General features: G+C 46.1%; 1 protein-coding gene across 2 annotated transcripts in view; it reads left to right on the top strand.

Annotated features, from left to right (window-relative positions):
• Nucleotides 1-19,230, top strand: part of FER1L6 (fer-1 like family member 6) — a 122,082-nt gene that overhangs the window by 48,167 nt on the left and 54,685 nt on the right. For both annotated transcript variants that reach the window (XM_028736194.2, XM_028736193.2), the window contains exons 13-18: nt 3,158-3,344; nt 9,376-9,496; nt 11,780-11,880; nt 14,943-15,033; nt 17,265-17,384; nt 18,962-19,114. In XM_028736194.2, the coding sequence (XP_028592027.2) occupies nt 3,158-3,344; nt 9,376-9,496; nt 11,780-11,880; nt 14,943-15,033; nt 17,265-17,384; nt 18,962-19,114 (773 nt within the window). The remainder of the gene's footprint in view (nt 1-3,157; nt 3,345-9,375; nt 9,497-11,779; nt 11,881-14,942; nt 15,034-17,264; nt 17,385-18,961; nt 19,115-19,230) is intronic.

The raw sequence follows: 19,230 nt of genomic DNA, 5'->3' as shown, positions 1-19,230 counted from the left end.
CTGCAAAATAATGACAGTCTGGAGGCATCCTCAATATTTGGCACATGTTAGGAATCATAGAATTGTAGAGTTGGAAGTATCTAAGGGTCATCTAGTTTGACCCCCTGCAATGCAGAGACTCGAACCCATGACCTTCAGATTAAGAGTCTTATGCTCTGTTGACTGAGCTATCCCAGGAAACTAGGTTGCTAATGTACTCTGCTGAGGTGAATTTGGAAGTGCCTCCTCTGGTGAGGCGTATCTGGGAATTCTGAGGAAGATTTAAAAAAATTAAAAAGCTTAAGTGACATTTCTCAGGGAATTATTTCATTTTGCTCCTTTTTAAAGAAATAGTATATGATGACTGTGAGCATGCAATGTGTTACAAAGCATATTGCCTTTGTCTCACACTCTTTTGCAAGTCAGAACTCTGAAGAGAAATCAGATACACTTCCTAGTCAGGAAAGGTTTTGCATTTTTTAAATTGCAGATGCCATTTCTCAGTCATAAATAGGAAAGTAGGAATATCAAACGCACTCTGATATCCTGGCTTTCCTCCTAGGTCAGGTTGTTCTCAAACTGTAGCACAATAGGCAAACAAAAAAATCAGCACAACTTTCAGCAGGTAAATTTATTCAATCATTCCATCTTTATTGCTGTCAAAGACCAGAGAGCAAAATTAGCAACAGAAGCATACGCTTCATCAGTATCAAGAGGTGGACGTAATTAGAAATTTCCTGGAAACTTATTTACACTAAAAATAACACTCCTTCAACTAAAATCTGTGTTCCAAAATTTAAAATCAGTGCTCATTCGTCGGCCATCACTGTCACCGCAGCCTGTCTTGTCCCCATTGCCGTAAAACTGAATTTCTCGACAGGCCTGGTGATATTCAGATTGTTGTTGGCAAGGAGATTTTTAACATAGGTTTCCTGAGCGGCCAGGTAATTTCCTTAGTAGTGGTTGGATTAGCTCTCCTCGGGTATCACGATACAACAGGCAGTATTGAAGAACCTGCCCAATGGATTCAATCTCATCAGAGTTGCATGGGCATCATCTCTGTTCAACTGGGATGTCATGATGTTGTTGTTGTTTAGTCGTTTAGTCGTGTCCGACCCTTCGTGATCCCATGGACCAGAGCACGCCAGGCACTTCTGTCTTCCACTGCCTCCCGCAGTTTGGTCGACCTATGCTGGTAGCTTCGAGAACACTATCCAACCATCTTGTCCTCTGTCGTCCCCTTCTCCTTGTGCCCTCCATCTTTCCCAGCATCAGGGTCTTTTCCAGGGAATCTTCTCTTCTCATGAGGTGGCCAAAGTATTGGAGCCTCAGCTTCAGGATCTGTCCTTCCAGTGAGCACTCAGGGCTGATTTCCTGAAGAATGGATAGGTTTGATCTTCTTGCAGTCCATGGGACTCTCAAGAGTCTCCTCCAGCACCATAATTCAAAAGCATCAATTCTTCGGCGATCAGCCTTCTTTATGGTCACCAGATATCATGTCATGATATCTGCCCTCTAATAGTGATTTTTTTAGTTTTTGCACCACTATAAGGCAGGCATCACAGATGAACATCCTAACTTCTATTTAAGACCAGAAAGCAGACTTAAGGAAGACTCCAACAGGTCATTAAACTGCAGGGAAGTTCTTACATGTCTCTACTTTGACCCTGCCTTTTTTGACCTGGGCTATCCCTCCCTGTTTGTATGCAGTAGCTGCGGTAACACCTTTATCATTCTCCATGTTCAAGAACAGAGTGGTTTTTTTCTGATAAGGGAAGGCCTCCTTAGTAAACAAGGCGGTGTCTAATATTTACTCAAGCATGGACTTGGGAGAGGCTGGACGAGAAAGGACTTCCTTTGTGTATTTGCACAGCAAAGAGTTATAAAACCTTTGAGCACGAGAAGAGTCCTGCTGGATCAGGCCAAAGGCTCACCTAATCCACAAGCTTGTTCTCCCAGTGGCCAACCAGAATCCTATAGGAAGCCAGAAGAAAGACCTGGTTTCCTATAGCATCCTCCCTACTTGTGATTCCCAGAAATTGGCTGCCTCTGACAGCGAAGGTAGACCATAGCCATTGTGGCTGGTAGCCATGGATGAACTTGTCTAATTCTCTTTTAAGACCATCAAGGATGTTGTCTAGGAGGAGTCTTCAGAAACAGGGTCAATGAGAGGAAAACTTTTAAGAATTCAAAACTCAAACTCAAATATTATCCATAATGTTGTGTGTGTGTGTGTGTGTGTGTGTGTGTGTGTGTGTAAAATATCTAGTTATAATCTGGTTGTGTTTATTATTATTATTTTGAATTGATTTTCATTAATTTTCCAAATTTTAAACAAATTAATTCAAATTTAAGACCAACTTAACAATTGACTTTCCACCCCCCACCTCCAAGATGCTTCTTCTCTCTCCTTCCTTTGCTGCTCACAGTAAAATACTTTTTCTTAATTTCTAATACTTTCCCATCCATTCCTACAGTCATAGTTACAGGTTACAGATGCTTCAGGTTGCGCATTTTTGGGTTACGGACGCGCCGAAACCCGGAAGTACTGGAACAGGTTACTTCCAGGTTTCGGTGCTTGTGCATGCGCAGAAGCACTAAATCACGCTTTGCGCATGCGCAGAAGCGCCAAATCACAACCTGCATGTGCACAGACGCAGCGCTGTGGGCTGCGAACACTGCGGGTTGCGAACATCCCTCCCGCACGGATCCCGTTCGCAACCTGAGCATCCACTGTATTTCCATCAACCATGCATGTTCAATTCCTGTTTAGACATTTACCCAATTAATTTTCCCAATTAATCAAATAGAATTAATCTTCCTTTCTCAATCCATATAAATCATTAATCCTAATGTCAAATGGTATTTCCTCCAATACAACCGAACCTTCCTATCTTTATGCGTTCACAACACTCTGGCTGTCCGGTTGTGTTTAAATGCTTTGGTCCTGGATGCAGTGGCGTAGCGTGGGGGCTGCAGGGGGGCCCGGCCGCACCGGGCGCAACATCTGGGGGTTAGGGTTAGGGGGCGCAAATCCACGGGTTAGGGGGCGCAAATCCACGGGTTAGGGGGCACAAATTACTTGCCTTGCCCCGGGTGCTGACAACCCACGCTACGCCACTGCCTGGATGTAGCCTAATTCTGTTACCCCTCTCCCATATTTGGTTTCTACCTCTAGGGAATTTTGGCAATGTTATTGATGGAGTGTCACCTGGAGCTGGGAGCAAGAAGAAAGGTCATGAGGGAGAGGAGGAGGAAGGTACCCCTCTTCTGCATGAGGGAACGGGAGACGCTTCACATGACTTTGCGGTGCCGCTGGTATCTACCACACACCCAGAGAAGCCGCTCATCACAGAGGGAAACAGGTATAGCCCAAAACACTTATAGGCTTCATTAAATCTCTCTCCTTGACCTGAGTCTCCAGAGATATGGGTCTTTCCTAAGTAGATATGGACAAACCTGCAAATTTTGGTCCACCCAATTTCTCATTTCTCATCTTTAAAGTCAGTTTTGCACATTTCTGTTGCAATTCACAATTTATTTATTTATTCCTATAAAAAAGTTGAAAACAATAAGCATTTCCATGCAAATTCCTTTGAAGAAATACATTTTGGTGTGCTGTTTTGACATTACAAATCTGTATGTGTAATTTCCATAAAATAATGCATTTTTGTACATCAATTTTTGCTAATCAAAGCATTTTAAAGCACGCTTTCTCTCTCTCTCTCTCTCTCTCTCTCTCTCTCTCTCTCTCTCTCTCTTTCTCTCTCTCTCTCTCTGGAGAACTGCACTGTGACATTTAGAGGATTTCTAAGGATGTTGGAGGGACGCGGGTGGCACTGTGGGTAAAAGCCTCAGTGCCTAGGACTTGCCGATCGAAAGGTCGGCGATTCGAATCCCCGCGGCGGGGTGCGCTCCCGTTGCTCGGTCCCAGCGCCTGCCAACCTAGCAGTTCGAAAGCACCCCTGGGTGCAAGTAGATAAATAGGGACCGCTTACTAGCGGGAAGGTAAACGGCGTTTCCGTGTGCGGCACTGGTGCTGGCTTGCCAGATGCAGCTTGTCACACTGGCCACGTGACCCGGAAGTGTCTCCGGACAGCGCTGGCCCCCGGCCTCTTAAGTGAGATGGGCGCACAACCCTAGAGTCGGACACGACTGGCCCGTACGGGCAGGGGTACCTTTACCTTTAAGGATGTTGGGTTTTGGTTTGCCTGTTGGCTTGAGAAATGCAGATTAAGTAGTTTCTCATTAAAATGTAAACAAAATTGAATTCCATTTTCCTACATCAGTGGGGCTAAGGGAGTTGCTAGGGGAGATGGCAATCTATTCAACATGTGTTTTTGGCCCAAATTTTGAGGGGACAAGAAAGTAGCATGCTGACCTGATAGCACAAATGGTAATGCAGTCATACTGATGTATTGTGCAAATAGGACCGCTTCCTGAGCAATGAAGTATTGCATTCATTTATATAGCAAGGTTTATGATATACATTACAAATCTCAATATTCGTTTTTAAATGATAAGAACCATAATTCTTATGGAAACCAGAAAGCCTGTGTGTTATAATGATAGTAGCATAACTGCAAGCCTTTGTATTACAGGGGTACCCAAATTCCCTCATAATCTTGCTTTGATCTGTACAGGATTTGCAAGCGTTGGTCATAAGGTGATTCTGGTCTGCGCCAGCCATGGCCATAGTTGTAACAATACGCCATGATTAAAGCAAACCATGGGGCAGAAGGGGGGCTCTTCCCAAGGGAGGATAGCAGGGAGAACATGTGTCTGACTTAAAACACTCCAGAGGAGATCAGGAATGCGACATTTGCATTTGCTCCTCATCTCTATGCCTGATGTTATATCCCGAAACTTCAGAAAAAGGCAGAGAGATGTGCTCTGAGAAAACAAAACCATCAGATGAAATCATTGCCAGTAATACTAGACTAGAAGAGAATGGTCTTTTAGGACAGTCTCCTGGTGAGAGAGATGAAAAGCGGAGGCTGTCAAGGATGTAGCTGCCGTCTCTCATGACAGTACTAGAGAATGTAGATGATCAGCTATTATCTTGGAGAGGCACCTGGTGGGTTTTTATGTATTCGCCTGATAGACATTCGGATCGAAAACGGCTGCAATAAAAGAACAGAAATCTGCAATTGCTTTATATTAGCTGCTATGGTATTTGTCTGGTTCCACCACTCCTTAAAGACCGACATCTCTCTTTGATGTAGGTGCAAAGCTATTTCAGATTTTGCATTTCCCCGTTGTCAGGGAACTGCCATCAGAGACTAGAGGAGAGGGAAGTCGCCCCAATGATGCAGGAGAGGGAACTAGCAAGGAGAGAGAGAGAGCTTCTGCTGGGGAAGGAAATCAAGGGGACACCAGGAAGAAAGGGGAGGCTGAGAGTACTTCGGAGGGAAGGCTCCGAGACTCTTCCAGTGAGATCAGCGGGGAGAGCACAGGACCTCCGCTTGGCACGCCTACGCTGCGCAGAAAGCTTCCATGCAGAGAATCTAGGCGGAGACTTGGAGTCAAAGAATTCTTATGTTGGAAGAAGTTTAGGAAACGCCCACTGACGGATACTGCCAGTGATTGAGACAGTCGCGTTGTAAGGGCTGTCAAACCAGGGAAAGGTTTAGCTATACAACCAGCTTGGAACAGTTTGGAGTTTACGCACAAGCAAGCCCAATTCCCATTACACCCGTCCTTTATCGGATTCTTGTGGACAAATAAATTTATAGCATAAAGTATAATAGAACTGGGATGTGGTGGGTGGCGCTGTGGGTTAAACCACAGAGCCTAGAGCTTGCTGATCAGAAGGTCGGTAGTTCGAATCCCTGCGACGGGGTGAGCTCCCGTTGCTTGGTCCCTGCTCCTGCCATCCTAGCAGTTCAAAAGCACGTCAAAGTGCAAGTAGATAAATAGGTGGGAAGGTAAACAGCGTTTCTGTGTGCTGCTCTGGTTTGCCAAAAGCGGCTTAGTCATGCTGGCCACATGACCCCGAAGCTGTACGCCTGCTCCCTCGGCCAGTAAAGCGAGATGAGCGCCGCAACCCCAGAGTCGGCCACAACTGGACCTAACGGCCAGGGGTCCCTTTACCTTTATAATAGAACTATGTTGCATATCAGGTATAGGCTACTGGCAATCCATGGTCCGGATTGAGCCCCTAGTGGCCCCTAGCAAATTCTTATCTAGGTGTGGTAAAAATATTGCCCAGAGACTCAGTGTCAAATTGAATAAATGCTATTAATTTCCAAAAATTGTGGAAGAGACAGAGATTGCATGCTTGTATTTCATTACTCTGGATGGTAGCTACAGTAAAACACAGCTTAGCATATAACAGGGTAATTAAGTGACCAATATGAAGCCTGTCTTTTCTTGGATTCTATCTCCTGTTCATTCAAACAGTGAGACTACAATCGATTGAATGGGGGACACCCCAAAAAATTACATGGCAATCAAGTTTCCCAAAATAATTAAACCTTGGAGAAAGAGTTGCCCCCTCTGCTTGATGTGAGAATTGGACTCGGGAAATGGAGGACTCACCCCAAAATCAGAAATAGTGTGGTTAATTCCAAGCCCAATATGGACCCTGTTGGAAGGGACGCGGGTGGAGCTGTGGTCTAAACCATTGAGCCTCTTGGGCTTGCTGATCAGAAGGTCGGCGGTTCAAATCTGCACGATGGGGTGAGCTCCTGTTGCTCGGTCCCTGCTCCTGCCAACCTAGCAGTTCGAAAGTACGCCAGTGCAAGTAGATAACTAGGTACCACTCTGGCGGGAAGGTAAATGGCGTTTCCGTGCACTCTGGTTTCCGTCTTAGTGTTCCGTTGTGCCAGAAGCGGTTCAGTCATGCTGGCCACATGACCCTTAAAGCTGGCTGTGGACAAACGCCGGCTCCCTCAGCCTGAAAGCAAGATGAGCGCCACAACCCCACAGTCACCTTTGACTAGACTTAACCATCCAGGGGTCCTTTACCTTTTACCATTTTTTGGCTCTCCTGCTGATGCAATCAGGGGTGTCTTCATTCCAGCAGGAGGTCTTCCTCTCTCTTCAGTCTGCTGTTTCTCTTCCTTTCTCTCTCTCCCTGCATTCTGAGCACCAGGGCAAAGAGGAATAGAGAAAAGCCCCCCCCCCCACTGCGGGTGGCGCTGTGGGTTAAACCACAGAGCCTAGGACTTGCCGATCAGAAGGTCACGGTTCGAATCCCCGCGATGGGGTGAGCTCCCTTTTTTCGGTCCCAACTCCTGCCAACTTAGCAGTTCATAAGCATGCCAGTGCAAGTAGATAAATAGGTACCGCTCCAACAGGAAGATAAACGGCGTTTCCATGCGCTGCTCTGGTTCATCAGAAGTGGCTTAGTCATGCTGGCCACATGACCCAGAAGCTGTACGCCAGCTCCCTCGGCCAATAAAGCGAGATGAGCACCGCAACCCCAGAGTCGGTCATGACTGGACCTAATGGTCAGGGGTCCCTTTACCTTTGAGTGGCAAGGAAGAAGAGAGTGGACCATTTTTATGAGTGTGCCACATTCCTATTTGTTAATGAACAATTTCACTAGATGATCCTTTCATGACACTGTAAAGTGCTAATGTTTACATCAGGCTTCCTCAGCCTCGGCCCTCCAGATGTTTTTGGCCTACAACTCCCATGACCCGTAGCTAGCAGGACCATTGGTCAGGGATGATGGGAACTGTAGTCTCAAAACATCTTGAGGGCCAAGGTTGAGGAAGCCTGGTTTACATTCATTGGTGGAGGAACAGCCTCCCTTTTGTCTCAAAGCTATTAAGTGTATGAACACTTTTTCTGTCTGGACGAGGACATGAGAATTGTATGCCTTCTCTGGAGCGCTATTATGTGCGCATAATGCAACTGGCCTCTCGGGGAGTATTGCATAAAATCACAGATGCACCTGCTGAAATTCTGCCCTGAAGGCACAATAGGAATATAGGAAATGGTCCTATACTGAATTAGACACAATCAACATTAAGACCCACAAAAATATGCTTGCAATGTACTTCAAAAACAAGCACATAAAAATTGGGCAATGAACAACAATGTAATGAAACAACCAGCTATAGATCTGTTTTGACCATCACGTTTGTTGCAATTAAATCTAAGTCCTTGGGGAAAGTTGTGTGGGATATCAGACACTGTTATCTCCAAGCCTGACCTGGAGATGCCAGGATTTGAACCTGGGACTTTCTGCATGAAGATGCTCTGCTACTGAGCTGTGGGCCTATTCAGGTGTGACAACCAGATTCCACGTTTTTCTCCCTTGCCTCCAGTTCTATAAACTCTCTCTCTCTCTCTCTCGCTCTCTCTCTCTCTCTCTCACCAGCCTATTGGATAAAGCTATGCAGTGATGTGGCTGATGCATTTTAATTAGTCAAGTAAGGATTAATAGCACACAAGTTGCATATTTAAAGGGAAATCATCTAGAAGAAAAGCAATTTAGCAGGTGGAGAACATTTTACGTGCAAACAAAGCTGCCTTCAAAACGGCCTTCTGAAAAACAGCACAGCTATAGGGCAAAGACTTGGGATGAGCACATTGGGCTGCATGCCTGACGGCTGTGGGTAAAAGCCTCAGTGCCTAGGGCTTGCCGATCGAAAGGTCGGCGGTTCGAATCCCCGCGGCGGGGTGCGCTCCCGTTGCTCGGTCCCAGTGCCTGCCAACCTAGCAGTTCGAAAGCACCCCCAGGTGCAAGTAGATAAATAGGGACCGCTTACTGGCGGGAAGGTAAACGGCGTTTCCGTGTGCGGCTCTGACTTGCCAGATGCAGCTTTGTCATGCTGGCCACATGACCTGGAAGTGTCTCCGGACAGCGCTGGCCCCCGGCCTCTTGAGTGAGATGGGCGCACAACCCCAGAGTCTGTCAAGACTGGCCCGTACGGGCAGGGGTACCTTTACCTTTACCTTTATAGGGCAAAGACTTGGGATGAGCACATTGGGCTGCATGCCTGATGGCTGGCACATCTCACTGTCTCCAGCCGAGCTGGTTGCTGGCACACTTGCTTTTTGTAAAAAAAATTATTTTGCAAGCAGTGAAGAAAGAAAGAAAGAAAGAAAGAAAGAAAGAAAGAAAGAAAGAAAGAAAGAAAGGCGCACAGCCAGGACTTTCTGAGTTCAGATTCAAGTGAAAAATAATGTAAGGGGAAAGCGTTTTATCAGCCATTTGCAACTGAGGTGCTGCTGTAATCTTTCAAAGTATGTCCAATTTAAAAGAAGAGATGCAGTTGAGTTCTGTGGATTCATCCAAATCTGCAGAAAATGGCCTATCCGTACAATCAGATTGCTTTGTGAATATATGGGAAGCAAATTGGCTGTATACTTGCACATCACTATTCTTCAGTAGCAGATCCCAAAAAACTATTGATGATGCTATCTCATCTCTTTCCACAGAAACTACCTTTATTTGCCCTATGACGATAAGAAGCCCTGTGTCTACATAAAGAGTTTTTGGGGTGACCAAACTTTCAGGCTATATTATTCTAACGTCCTCGAGAAAATGGCGCATCTCCTGGTAAGCCTGCGGGAATATCAATAATGATGATGATGATGATGATGATGATGATGATGATGGTATATTATTTATACCCCACCCATCTGGCTGGGTTTCCCCAGCCACTCTGGGCGGCTTCCAACAGAACACTAAAATACAATAACCTATTAAACATTAAAAGCTTCCCTAAACAGGGCTGCCTTCAGATGTCTTCTAAAAGTTTGGTAGTTATTTTTCTCTTTGACATCTGGTGGGAGGGCGTTCCACAGGGCGGGTGCCACTACCAAGAAGGCCCTCTGCCTGGTTTCCTGTAACTTGGCTTCTCGTAGCGAGGGAACCGCCAGAAGGCCCTCGGCGCTGGACCTCAGTGTCCGGGCAGAACGATGGAGGTGGAGACGCTCCTTCAGGTATACTGGACCATGCTTCTCCAAACCACTTGCTAAACTTGGGGAGGGGGCATTTTCGCACACTGGAATTCTCAATAGAATTCTCTTGCTTGAGTTGGCTTTGCAAATGGCTGGAATATTCATAGACGTGATTCTGCGGTGGTGTGAGAGAAGTTCAACAGCACTTTAAGCTTTTCGTGCCCAAAACAAGTAGGTGGGGAAAAGGTTTCTAACTCTGCAAGTGATTCCTGTGTATCATTTCGAAGTTTTCCTCAATTTGGTTTCCAGTGTAAAACATTAATTAAAATAGCAACAGAGACTTTAAAAACCAGTAGGTAAGCATACTAAGATTATCAAAATGCAGATGGAGGGTTGTCTCCAACTGAGCTTTACGGAGAGTAGACACACTGAAATCAATGGACCTAAGTTCGTCATCTTCATTAATTTCAACGGGCCTTCTCTGAGTAGGACGAGCATTGTCTGCAACCCATAACCATCAATTTCATTTTAAAAACAAATGGATATAATAATGCTACTGAGGTCCAGCTCCGAGGGTCTTCTGGCAGTTCTCTTGTTGCGAGAAGTGAAGTTACAGGGAACCAGGCAGAGGGCCTTTTCCGTAGTGGCGCAAGAAATAATGGTGAAATATACTCGGAGTCCTGTAGTGATTTCATGCTCTTTATTGCAGCTTGTAAAACAGTGATTAAATTGCCCCCCAAACCTCAGGCTTTTATATACATTATTTACATAATGAGTCCCATCTGATTGGCTGATTCTGCTTCCCTCCTGGAGCCTGATTGGTCTTTTTCCTCAGGCCAATCAGTTGTTGCATTCTACGATCCTTCCAGCCTAATAGGCTGATTAACTTCCTCCTGGAGCCTGACTGGTCTTCTCCTGCAAGCCAATCAGTTGTTGCATTCTAGGATCCTACTTGCCTATTGTTCTAGGATCCAAGCTTAGTACATAACAAATGGGGAACTATGCAGGATAAAGAGTTGCTTCAGGTTGCTGGCTAGGCGCTACTTATAGGTGACTCTGCTGTCCTTCCCTCCCCCCAAAAAAATTCCTGGCCTCTCACCAGAGCCCTGATCCAAAGCATGTGTGGAGCCTGACTTTCTCCTCATCAGCAGGACTCAAAGATGGGTGGCCCCATGCGGTCAGATGGGCTCTGCACCTCCAGATCTGGGCTCCTGCTCAGAATTGCTGTTTTGCTGCTGTTTCTATTTCTCCACTCAATATATTGTTAACTGATCACCTGTAGCAGAGGCGGGGAACCTGTGTCTCTCTGGAAGTTATTGGGCCACAACTCCCACCATCCCTCTCCATTGGCCATGCTGGTTGGGGCGGATGGACTGGAGTCTAACAATGTCTCAAGGATCTCAGTTCCCCCACCCTTGTCCTATAGCATCACTTTTCAGGCTACAGCATCTTTACGTTAATAAAAGGAGCACTTTGCCAACGCTTCTGTTGACGTTTGCACTGGAGAGGAAGGGGTCAAAGAGGCTTTGCATATTTTTGAGACTGCATGGGAGTGGGTCATGAGTCAGAGCCAAGATTCGGCCCTTGTTAAACTCAAAGTATGGCACATGTCAAAAATCGCCCACCATCAGAAGACAGAAGATTGTTTATAACATGACATCTCAGCGGAGAATGTCCCCTTTCTGGAGACCTCTGCCTTAATTAACATAAACTATGTTGAGTCTACAATGCATCGAGGAACTATTAAATTCACTTCTCAGTAAAAAATGTGTCATACATGCCAATTAGCTGGAACCAATTATCGTTTATCACTTAAGCTAATTAGCCAGTGAAGGCTTTCCCTCCTAATAATTGCATTAATTGAAAGCAACTCTTGCCATTTCTAGTGACATTTATATGCTCTTCATGCAACTTTTCCTCCCCACGCCCCATCCCTTAGGAAGAAGGTTTAGAACAAGTGAGAGATCTGATCAAAGTTTCTGAGATTGCCTCAGAGGAGAAAATGAGGTCCACTTTAACGGATTTTATCAACCAAAGTAGGTAAGACTGTCTACTGGAGAAGCTGACAGTACATATACTTTATACCTGATTGTATCTACCAAAGTAGGTAAGAAAAAGTGTACCTTATAGTTTCCAGGAGGTGGGTAAGGAATGAACAAGTAATACAAAGAAGGCTATACCAGGGATGGGGAATTTGTGGCCTTCCAGATCTTGCTGGACAACAGCTCCCATGATCCCGCACCATTGGTCATGCTGGCTGGGGCTAATGGGAGTTGGAGTCCCACATCTCCTGGAAGACCATAGGCTCTGTGTCCCTGGGCTATACCATAGTGGCTTTTTTGACAACATAACCCTGTGCGTGTCCGCAGCAGTAGATTTGGGACATAGCGTGGGATTGCCAGGGGGGCCGTGGCCCCAGGTGCACAATTTTTAAGGGGGCACAAACTAGGTGCCCCCAGCACGGCCCAGCCTGGTGTTCTTCTCAACCTGCCAAGGGCCATGTCTGCCAGAGGGGCTCACCCCTGTGTGGCTTCTTTGCCCTGGTGGGGTCGCTCCGGTGGCGTTGGCGGCAAAGGCTGGGCTGGTGTCCCTCACCTGGCACCTCTCACACACACCCCAGTGCACGCCCCCTGCCCCTCTGGTTCACGTCCACCTGCCCCAGGTGCCAGCAACCAACGCTATGCCACTGCTGAGCTAGGCCAAATCTTGGTGCCACCCCCCCCCCCCCGCAGCCCTCACACTGTGCTGGGCTTTGGGAAGAAGGTACAAGGGCTCTGGCAGGGTCTCCTTTCCTCCTTCCTAAAGCTGAGCAAGCACTAACTAGGCTTTGGGAAGCAGGCAGGAGGACTCAAGGGCTGGATCTAGACGCATCAAAAAACCGATTCTAACTGATCGCATTGTAAACTTCATACAGAGAAATCCTGTAGGGACTCCACAGAATCAACAGGTGTCACAGTGTTATAGCACATATAAAGCACATATAAAGCTGAGTCGTAGGATAGATCCTGTTTGGCTTTGCTGAACTCAGAGAGTTGCAAGCAAAGAACCAAATACTTGCAGATTAAGTTACATCGTGCAAGAGAGTGTATTCAGAAAGGACTCATTCAGGTGTCCTACATGCCAGGAAATGAAATTCCTGCTGATCTGTTGTCTAAGGTTGTTAGCAGAGAACAACTTAAGGTTTATGTAGGGAGGTTGCAATTGGGTTGAACCACAGGTACTACAGGTTACACGGAAAGGGGGAGGATGTTAGGAAATTTCCGTTCCACCTTAAATGGTCAGGCATGATTGTTGTGTATCACATACCTGTTGACTTCCAGCTTCTTGCTGGGAACTTCCGTTTTGTATATAGCTTTTGTTCCGCCTGTTTTCCTGGACACGGGGGCAAGCAGTCATGTTTTTCCTTTGTTCTGATCTGCGTTGAATAAAGCTGTAAATAGGCTCTTCTGTCTGCATCTTCCGTTGTGGAGACTCTGCTGAAAAGGGTGTGCACGGGTCTTGGAATGTCTCTGAGGCTCGTGTCGCTAATTGACTGATGCTGTTTCACGGGAGACCGGTGATCGTCTGGAGACGATCGTCTGGAGACGACTGGTGCCTGCCTGATGCCTCCGTCTCTCTGGCAGTATCCCAACTTGCCAGAACTGTCACACCTCCTCCTCATAGCCTCAAATGCTTGCTGTGCCATCTCCATTCATTGTCCAGTTTCCAGGTGGAACTGGTCACACTGCCCTAAAACTGCCTCTGATGTCAACTCTGACACAAGTCCCACTGAGTTCAAAGGGACTTATTCCCATGTAAGTGGGCAAAGGATTCCCTTACCTTTCCCGCCCCAACTTGGCCACAGTGATCCATGCGATGGTCACCCCTGAGCTTGACTACTGTAATTCACTCTACGTGGGGCTGCCCTTGAAGCTGTCCCAGAAACTCCAGCGGGTGCAGAATGCTGCAGCGAGGCTCCTCACAGGGTCTCTGTCATGGGAGCATAGTCACCCAGTGCTTTTCCAGCTGCATTGGCTCCCGGTGGAGTACAGGGTCAGATTTAAGGTGCTGGTTTTGACCTTTAAAGTCCTTCACGGCCTAGGACCCTCGTACCTACAGGACCGCCTCTCCCGGTATGCCCCACGGAGGACCTTCAGGTCCATATATAGCAACACCCTAGAGGTCCGGGGCCCTAAGGAAGTTAGATTAGCCTCAACCATAGCCAGGGCCTTTTCAACACTGACTCCGGCCTGGTGGAATGCTCTGTCTCTTGAGACCAGGGCCCTGCGGGATCTGATCTCTTTCCGCAGGGCCTGTAAGATGGAATTATTCCACCTGGCCTTTGGCTTAGAATCAGTTTGATTCCCTCCCCCTCTTTTCTTTTCCTTTCTCCTCCTATGAAGAGATTGCACCCTAATATTGTGTCTTAATCTTTTAAATTGTATTTTAATCAACTTGTTTTTATTATTGGTTGTTAGCCACCCTGAGCCCGGTCTTGGCTGGGGAGGGCGGGGTATAAATAAAAAATTTATTATTATTATTATTATTATTATTATTATTATTATTATTATTATTATTACTACCTAACTTGCTCGCTTAACTTGGTGTCCTGTTGCAAAAAGCTGTTGCTGACTTAGACTCCAACTTCATGCACAGATCTATCTATCTGTTTTCTTCAATTCTGTTCCCATTCCTCATATTCCAGCAGATTCATTACCAGATTGCCCACTAGGCTTTCGGAACTGTCAGAAGAACATCGCACACATTGGAAATAATCAGCAGCCTCCACTGCAAATAGATTCTGCAAAAATCTGCAAGGTCAACATGCATGCAAAGGACTTTGCTTGCTCAAACTTCGTTTGAGCACAATGGATGGGATGCAAAATAGCCACATATCCCCCAAACTAATTAATTTCATATTGAAATATTACCATACAAATTGCATTTCCACTTCTTTATACTTCTCCCAGCAATAAATGATGCCTCCGCTTTAATATTACGTTATGAATCTGAGCGCTTAGTATCTTCTGGCTCATCTGGCGGGCTACACAGAGGAACTTGCTGCGGGAGAATTACGATCCATCGTTATGAAGATACCATCTCTGACTGTGTCTTCATTTCAGGGCCTTCATTGTGAATGCTGAAAAGAAGCCCAAACTGATGAATCGGACGCCTTTGGACAAAAAGAGACTAACGTTGTATAAGCAAGAATTGGTACGTGAGATATTTTCTTGAATACTAGATGCAATGTGCTATAAAGCTGCTCTATCTGCCAAGCCTCTTGAGTTCATGCGCCACAATTTGCATCTGGCTCAGAAATAAAACCGCTGTGAAGTTTTAGGACAACCAAGCAGTATACAAATGTTGTGAAATGAATGGTGGGGACTTTATGACAAAGAGGCCACACCTGAAGCTTTCATTTAAACAGTCATGGTTTCTCCCAAAGAATCCTGAGAAGGGTAATATGTTAAGAGTTGTTAGGAGACCGGCATTCCCCTCACAAAGCGACAATTCCCAGAGTGGATTAACAATCAACCTCTCTTCCCATGGAAGAAACCCTAGCGCTCTGAGAGGAATAGGTGTCTCCTAACAACTCTCATCTCCTTGAGCAAACTACACTTCCCATAATTCTTTGTGGGGGGGACGCGGGTGGTGCTGTGGGTTAAACCACAGAGCCTAGGACTTGCCGATCAGAAAGTTGGCAGTTCAAATCCCCGCGACGGGGTGAGCTCCCGTTGCTCGGTCCCTGCTCCTGCCAACCTAGCAGTTTCAAAGCAAGTCAAAGTGCAAGTAGATAAATAGGTACCGCTCTGGCGGGAAGGTAAACGGCGTTTCCGTGCGCTGCTCTGGTTCGCCAGAAGCGGCTTAGTCCTGCTGGCCACATGACCTGGAATCTGTATGCCAGCTCCCTCGGCCAATAAAGCGAGATGAGCGCCGCAACCCCAGAGTCGGTCACGACTAGACCTAATGGTCAGGGGTCCCTTTACCTTTAACAACTCTCATCTCCTTCAGCAAACTACACTTCCCATAATTCTTTGGTGGGTGGGTGGGAGCCATGACTATTTAAAGTGGCATAACAGTGCTTTAAATGTGTGGCGTTCCTGTGGCGTTTATTTACTTAGTTCTGCAATTGCATGCCATCAATCTCTCAGTGACTTATAATAAATATGCAAAAAACCCTACAAAATAAGACACAGAATCAAAAGCTATGAAGACATAGAAATCAGCTCTAAAACGGCATATTCATACCTCCCCTCAGCCTGTGTTGCTAGTGTGCAGAGCTCCTTGGCACCACACACTTTCATTGCACATAGAGTGAGGTCTCCTGGGAGCGATGGGACCTGGTGATGCTCTGGGAGAGAACTGTATGGGGGGGGACACAGCTGCCCCCTGTGTAAACAAGTCAGACTAAGCAGGTCCCTAGGGAGGCATGACTGAAAAGTCAACTGCCACATCAGAAATCTCAGTTCAAGAGTTTTTTCCCCCTGGCATGGTTGTCTCCCCAGATAAATCAAGAGTGTATTCATAATCTGCTGCAACACCAATATGTGCCACCTTGCCCCAGGTGTCAAAAAAATCTTAAACGGTCCCCGTTCGTATCAATCTAAATGCAATATTTTCAGCAGAGGCAGCTCTTGCGTTCAGATATGCACCATCAATTGGTGAGGTATTAAATGATGACGGAACTAATGTTGCACGTATGTGTGTGAACTGGCCCAGTTCTGTAGGTTTGCCCAGAATTGAAAAATGCATAAAGGAAGGCAAAAAAGGGGGGAGAATAGGGCTCTTGCAAATGACAGATTGCTTCCCCTTCTGAGTAATTCATCTGCTGAAAATGCAGGGAGGAATATGCATCTTTTGCGAAGATAAGATCCTCTTCTGACATCAAATCTATCCCATTGTGACAATTGAGGAAGGCAACCTTTAACTCTATCGCCTGCTTGCTGGAGGATGTTAGCAGACGAAAGATAAGGTTACCGTTCCTAGCAAGTCCCAGTGGATAGAAAGGAATTGGGGATGTAGGAGAAATCCAATTCAGTCCACATTTAAAGGTGAACCTACCTAATTCTCACTTTTTGAAAGAATACATGAACAGAAACATAGCCATCCTTTGAAATGCCCACTTCTTCATATTTTGCAATGCATTTCTTTGGTCAAGCAATGTGTTTTGAAATGCATATACTATGACAAAGTGTGCAGATATATGTATATATTCGCGAAAAAATGCATTTGGGGAAATTGCTGTGCAAAAAAATGTGTTTATCGGAGGGAAATCACACTAAAATGTTGAGGAATTTTCATGAGGAATTTTGAAGGGGGAAAAAGAAAACGTGGAAATGTGGAATATTGTACTTAAGAATGAAAGTGGAGCGATGCCGACTTGTCTCTCATGAATCTGACAGGGTAGGTGACTTTAGTAACGCTCTGCCTCTTTGTTGTCATAGGAAGCGATGGCCAAAGATGCCAAAACAATCATCCAGCAGCAAAAGAAGAAGATTCCACTCGAAGAAATGATGCGCGAGACTCAGAACTACATTGGGAAGATCCGTTTCTTAGTCGATGAGGTAACTACTCCAGTTTGTTTTCTGTTGGTGTGAAGGCTCCTATGTGCATTGTGTGTGTGTGTGTGTGTGTGTGTGTGTTTGTGTGTGTGTGTGTGTGGAAGGGTGCAGTGTCCAGGCTCCCACTGTTGTGTTGCTGGATTTACCCGTCGAATGGACTCCCTCCTTGGAGGTTTTTAAGCAGAGGTTGGGTAGCCATCTGTCATGGATGCTTTAGCTGAGATTCCTGCATTGCAGGGGGTTGGACTAAATGACCCTCAAGGTACCTCCCAGGTCTAGAATTACGTGATTCTATGAGTGTGGAGGGGGAATCAGATAAGGCCTGAGAGTCAGTGTGGTACAGTGGTTAAGAGCAGTGGACTCGTAATCTGGTGAACCGGGTTCGCTTCCCCGCAACTCCACATGCAGCTGCTGGGTGACCTTGGGCCAGTCACACTTCTCTGAAGTCTCTCAGCCTCACTCACCTCACAGAGTGTTTGTTGTGGGGGAAGAAGGGAAAGGAGATTGTTAGCCGCTTTGAGACTCCTTAGGGTAGTGATAAAGCGGGATATCAAATCCAAACTCTTCTTCTTCTTCTCCTCACTGTTATTTCAAACACATACAAGAGGAAATCCTGCTACACTGAGAGACAGTGGTACCTCGGGTTAAGAACTTAATTTGTTCTGGAGGTCCATTCTTAATAATAATAATAATAATAATAATAATAATAATAATAATAATTTATTATTTATACCCCGCCCATCTGGCTGGGCCTCCCCAGCCACTCTGGGCGGCTTCCATAAAAACCAAAAATACAGTAAAATATCACACGTTAAAAACTTCCCTGAACAGGGCTGCCTTAAGATGTCTTCTGAATGTCAGGTAGTTGTTTATCGCTTTGACATCTGCTGGAAGGGCGTTCCACAGGGCGGGCGCTACTACCGAGAAGGCCCTCTGCCTGGTTCCCTGTAGCTTTGCTTCTCGCAATGAGGGAACCGCCAGAAGGCCCTCGGCGCTGGACCTCAGTGTCCGGGCAGAATGATGGGGGTGGAGACACTCCTTCAGGTATACTGGACCGAGGCCGTTTAGGGCTTTAAAGGTCAGCAGCAACACTTTGAATTGTGCTCGGAAACGTTTCTTAACCTGAAGCTGTTCTTAACCTGAAGCACCACTTTAGCTAATGGGGCCTCCCACTGCTGCCATGCCGCCACGCGAGATTTCTGTTCTCATCCTGAAGCAAAGTTCTTAACCCGAGGTACTATTTCTGGGTTAGCGGAGTCTGTAACCTGAAGTGTCTGTAACCTGAAGCATCTGTAACCTGAGGTACCACTGTATCAGAGAGGCTACAAGCATTTCCACACAGCAACAACCTCTCTTGCCACATTCCCAGGTTTTTTCAAACCTCTCTAATCCTGCAGGAAATTTTTGGAGTGGTGGTGGTGGGGTTTAAGGAAACAGAAAGAAGGCCACTTGTTGGAGATGGACTCTTGTTTCTTGATTGACACACAATCAAAGATGGCTGAGCTCCCAGCGAAAGCACGCTCTTCACAAGCCTAATGGTGTTCCTGATGCTCAAATCACATGCCTGTCTTTTTTTCAAGCCTCAGCACACAGTGCCCGACGTCTTCATCTGGATGCTGAGCAACAACAAAAGAGTTGCCTACACGAGAATCCCAGCCAAAGACTTGCTCTACTCCCCGGTGGCCGACCAGAGAGGGAAGCACTGTGGGAAGATTAAAACTCACTTCTTGAAAGTAAGTCTGGGAACCTCCCAACCGTATGAGGAGACAGCCATTGTTGTTGGTGTCTCATCTACACTGCCAGACAAATTTATGCAACAACCCACTCCTTTTTTAAAAGAAGAAGAAGA

This window comes from Podarcis muralis, chromosome 8, assembly GCF_964188315.1.
Source record: "Podarcis muralis chromosome 8, rPodMur119.hap1.1, whole genome shotgun sequence".
Classification (NCBI taxonomy): domain Eukaryota; kingdom Metazoa; phylum Chordata; class Lepidosauria; order Squamata; family Lacertidae; genus Podarcis; species Podarcis muralis.
The sequence above is the reverse complement of the archived record's forward strand: the minus strand, read 5'-3'. Positions and strand labels throughout refer to the sequence as shown.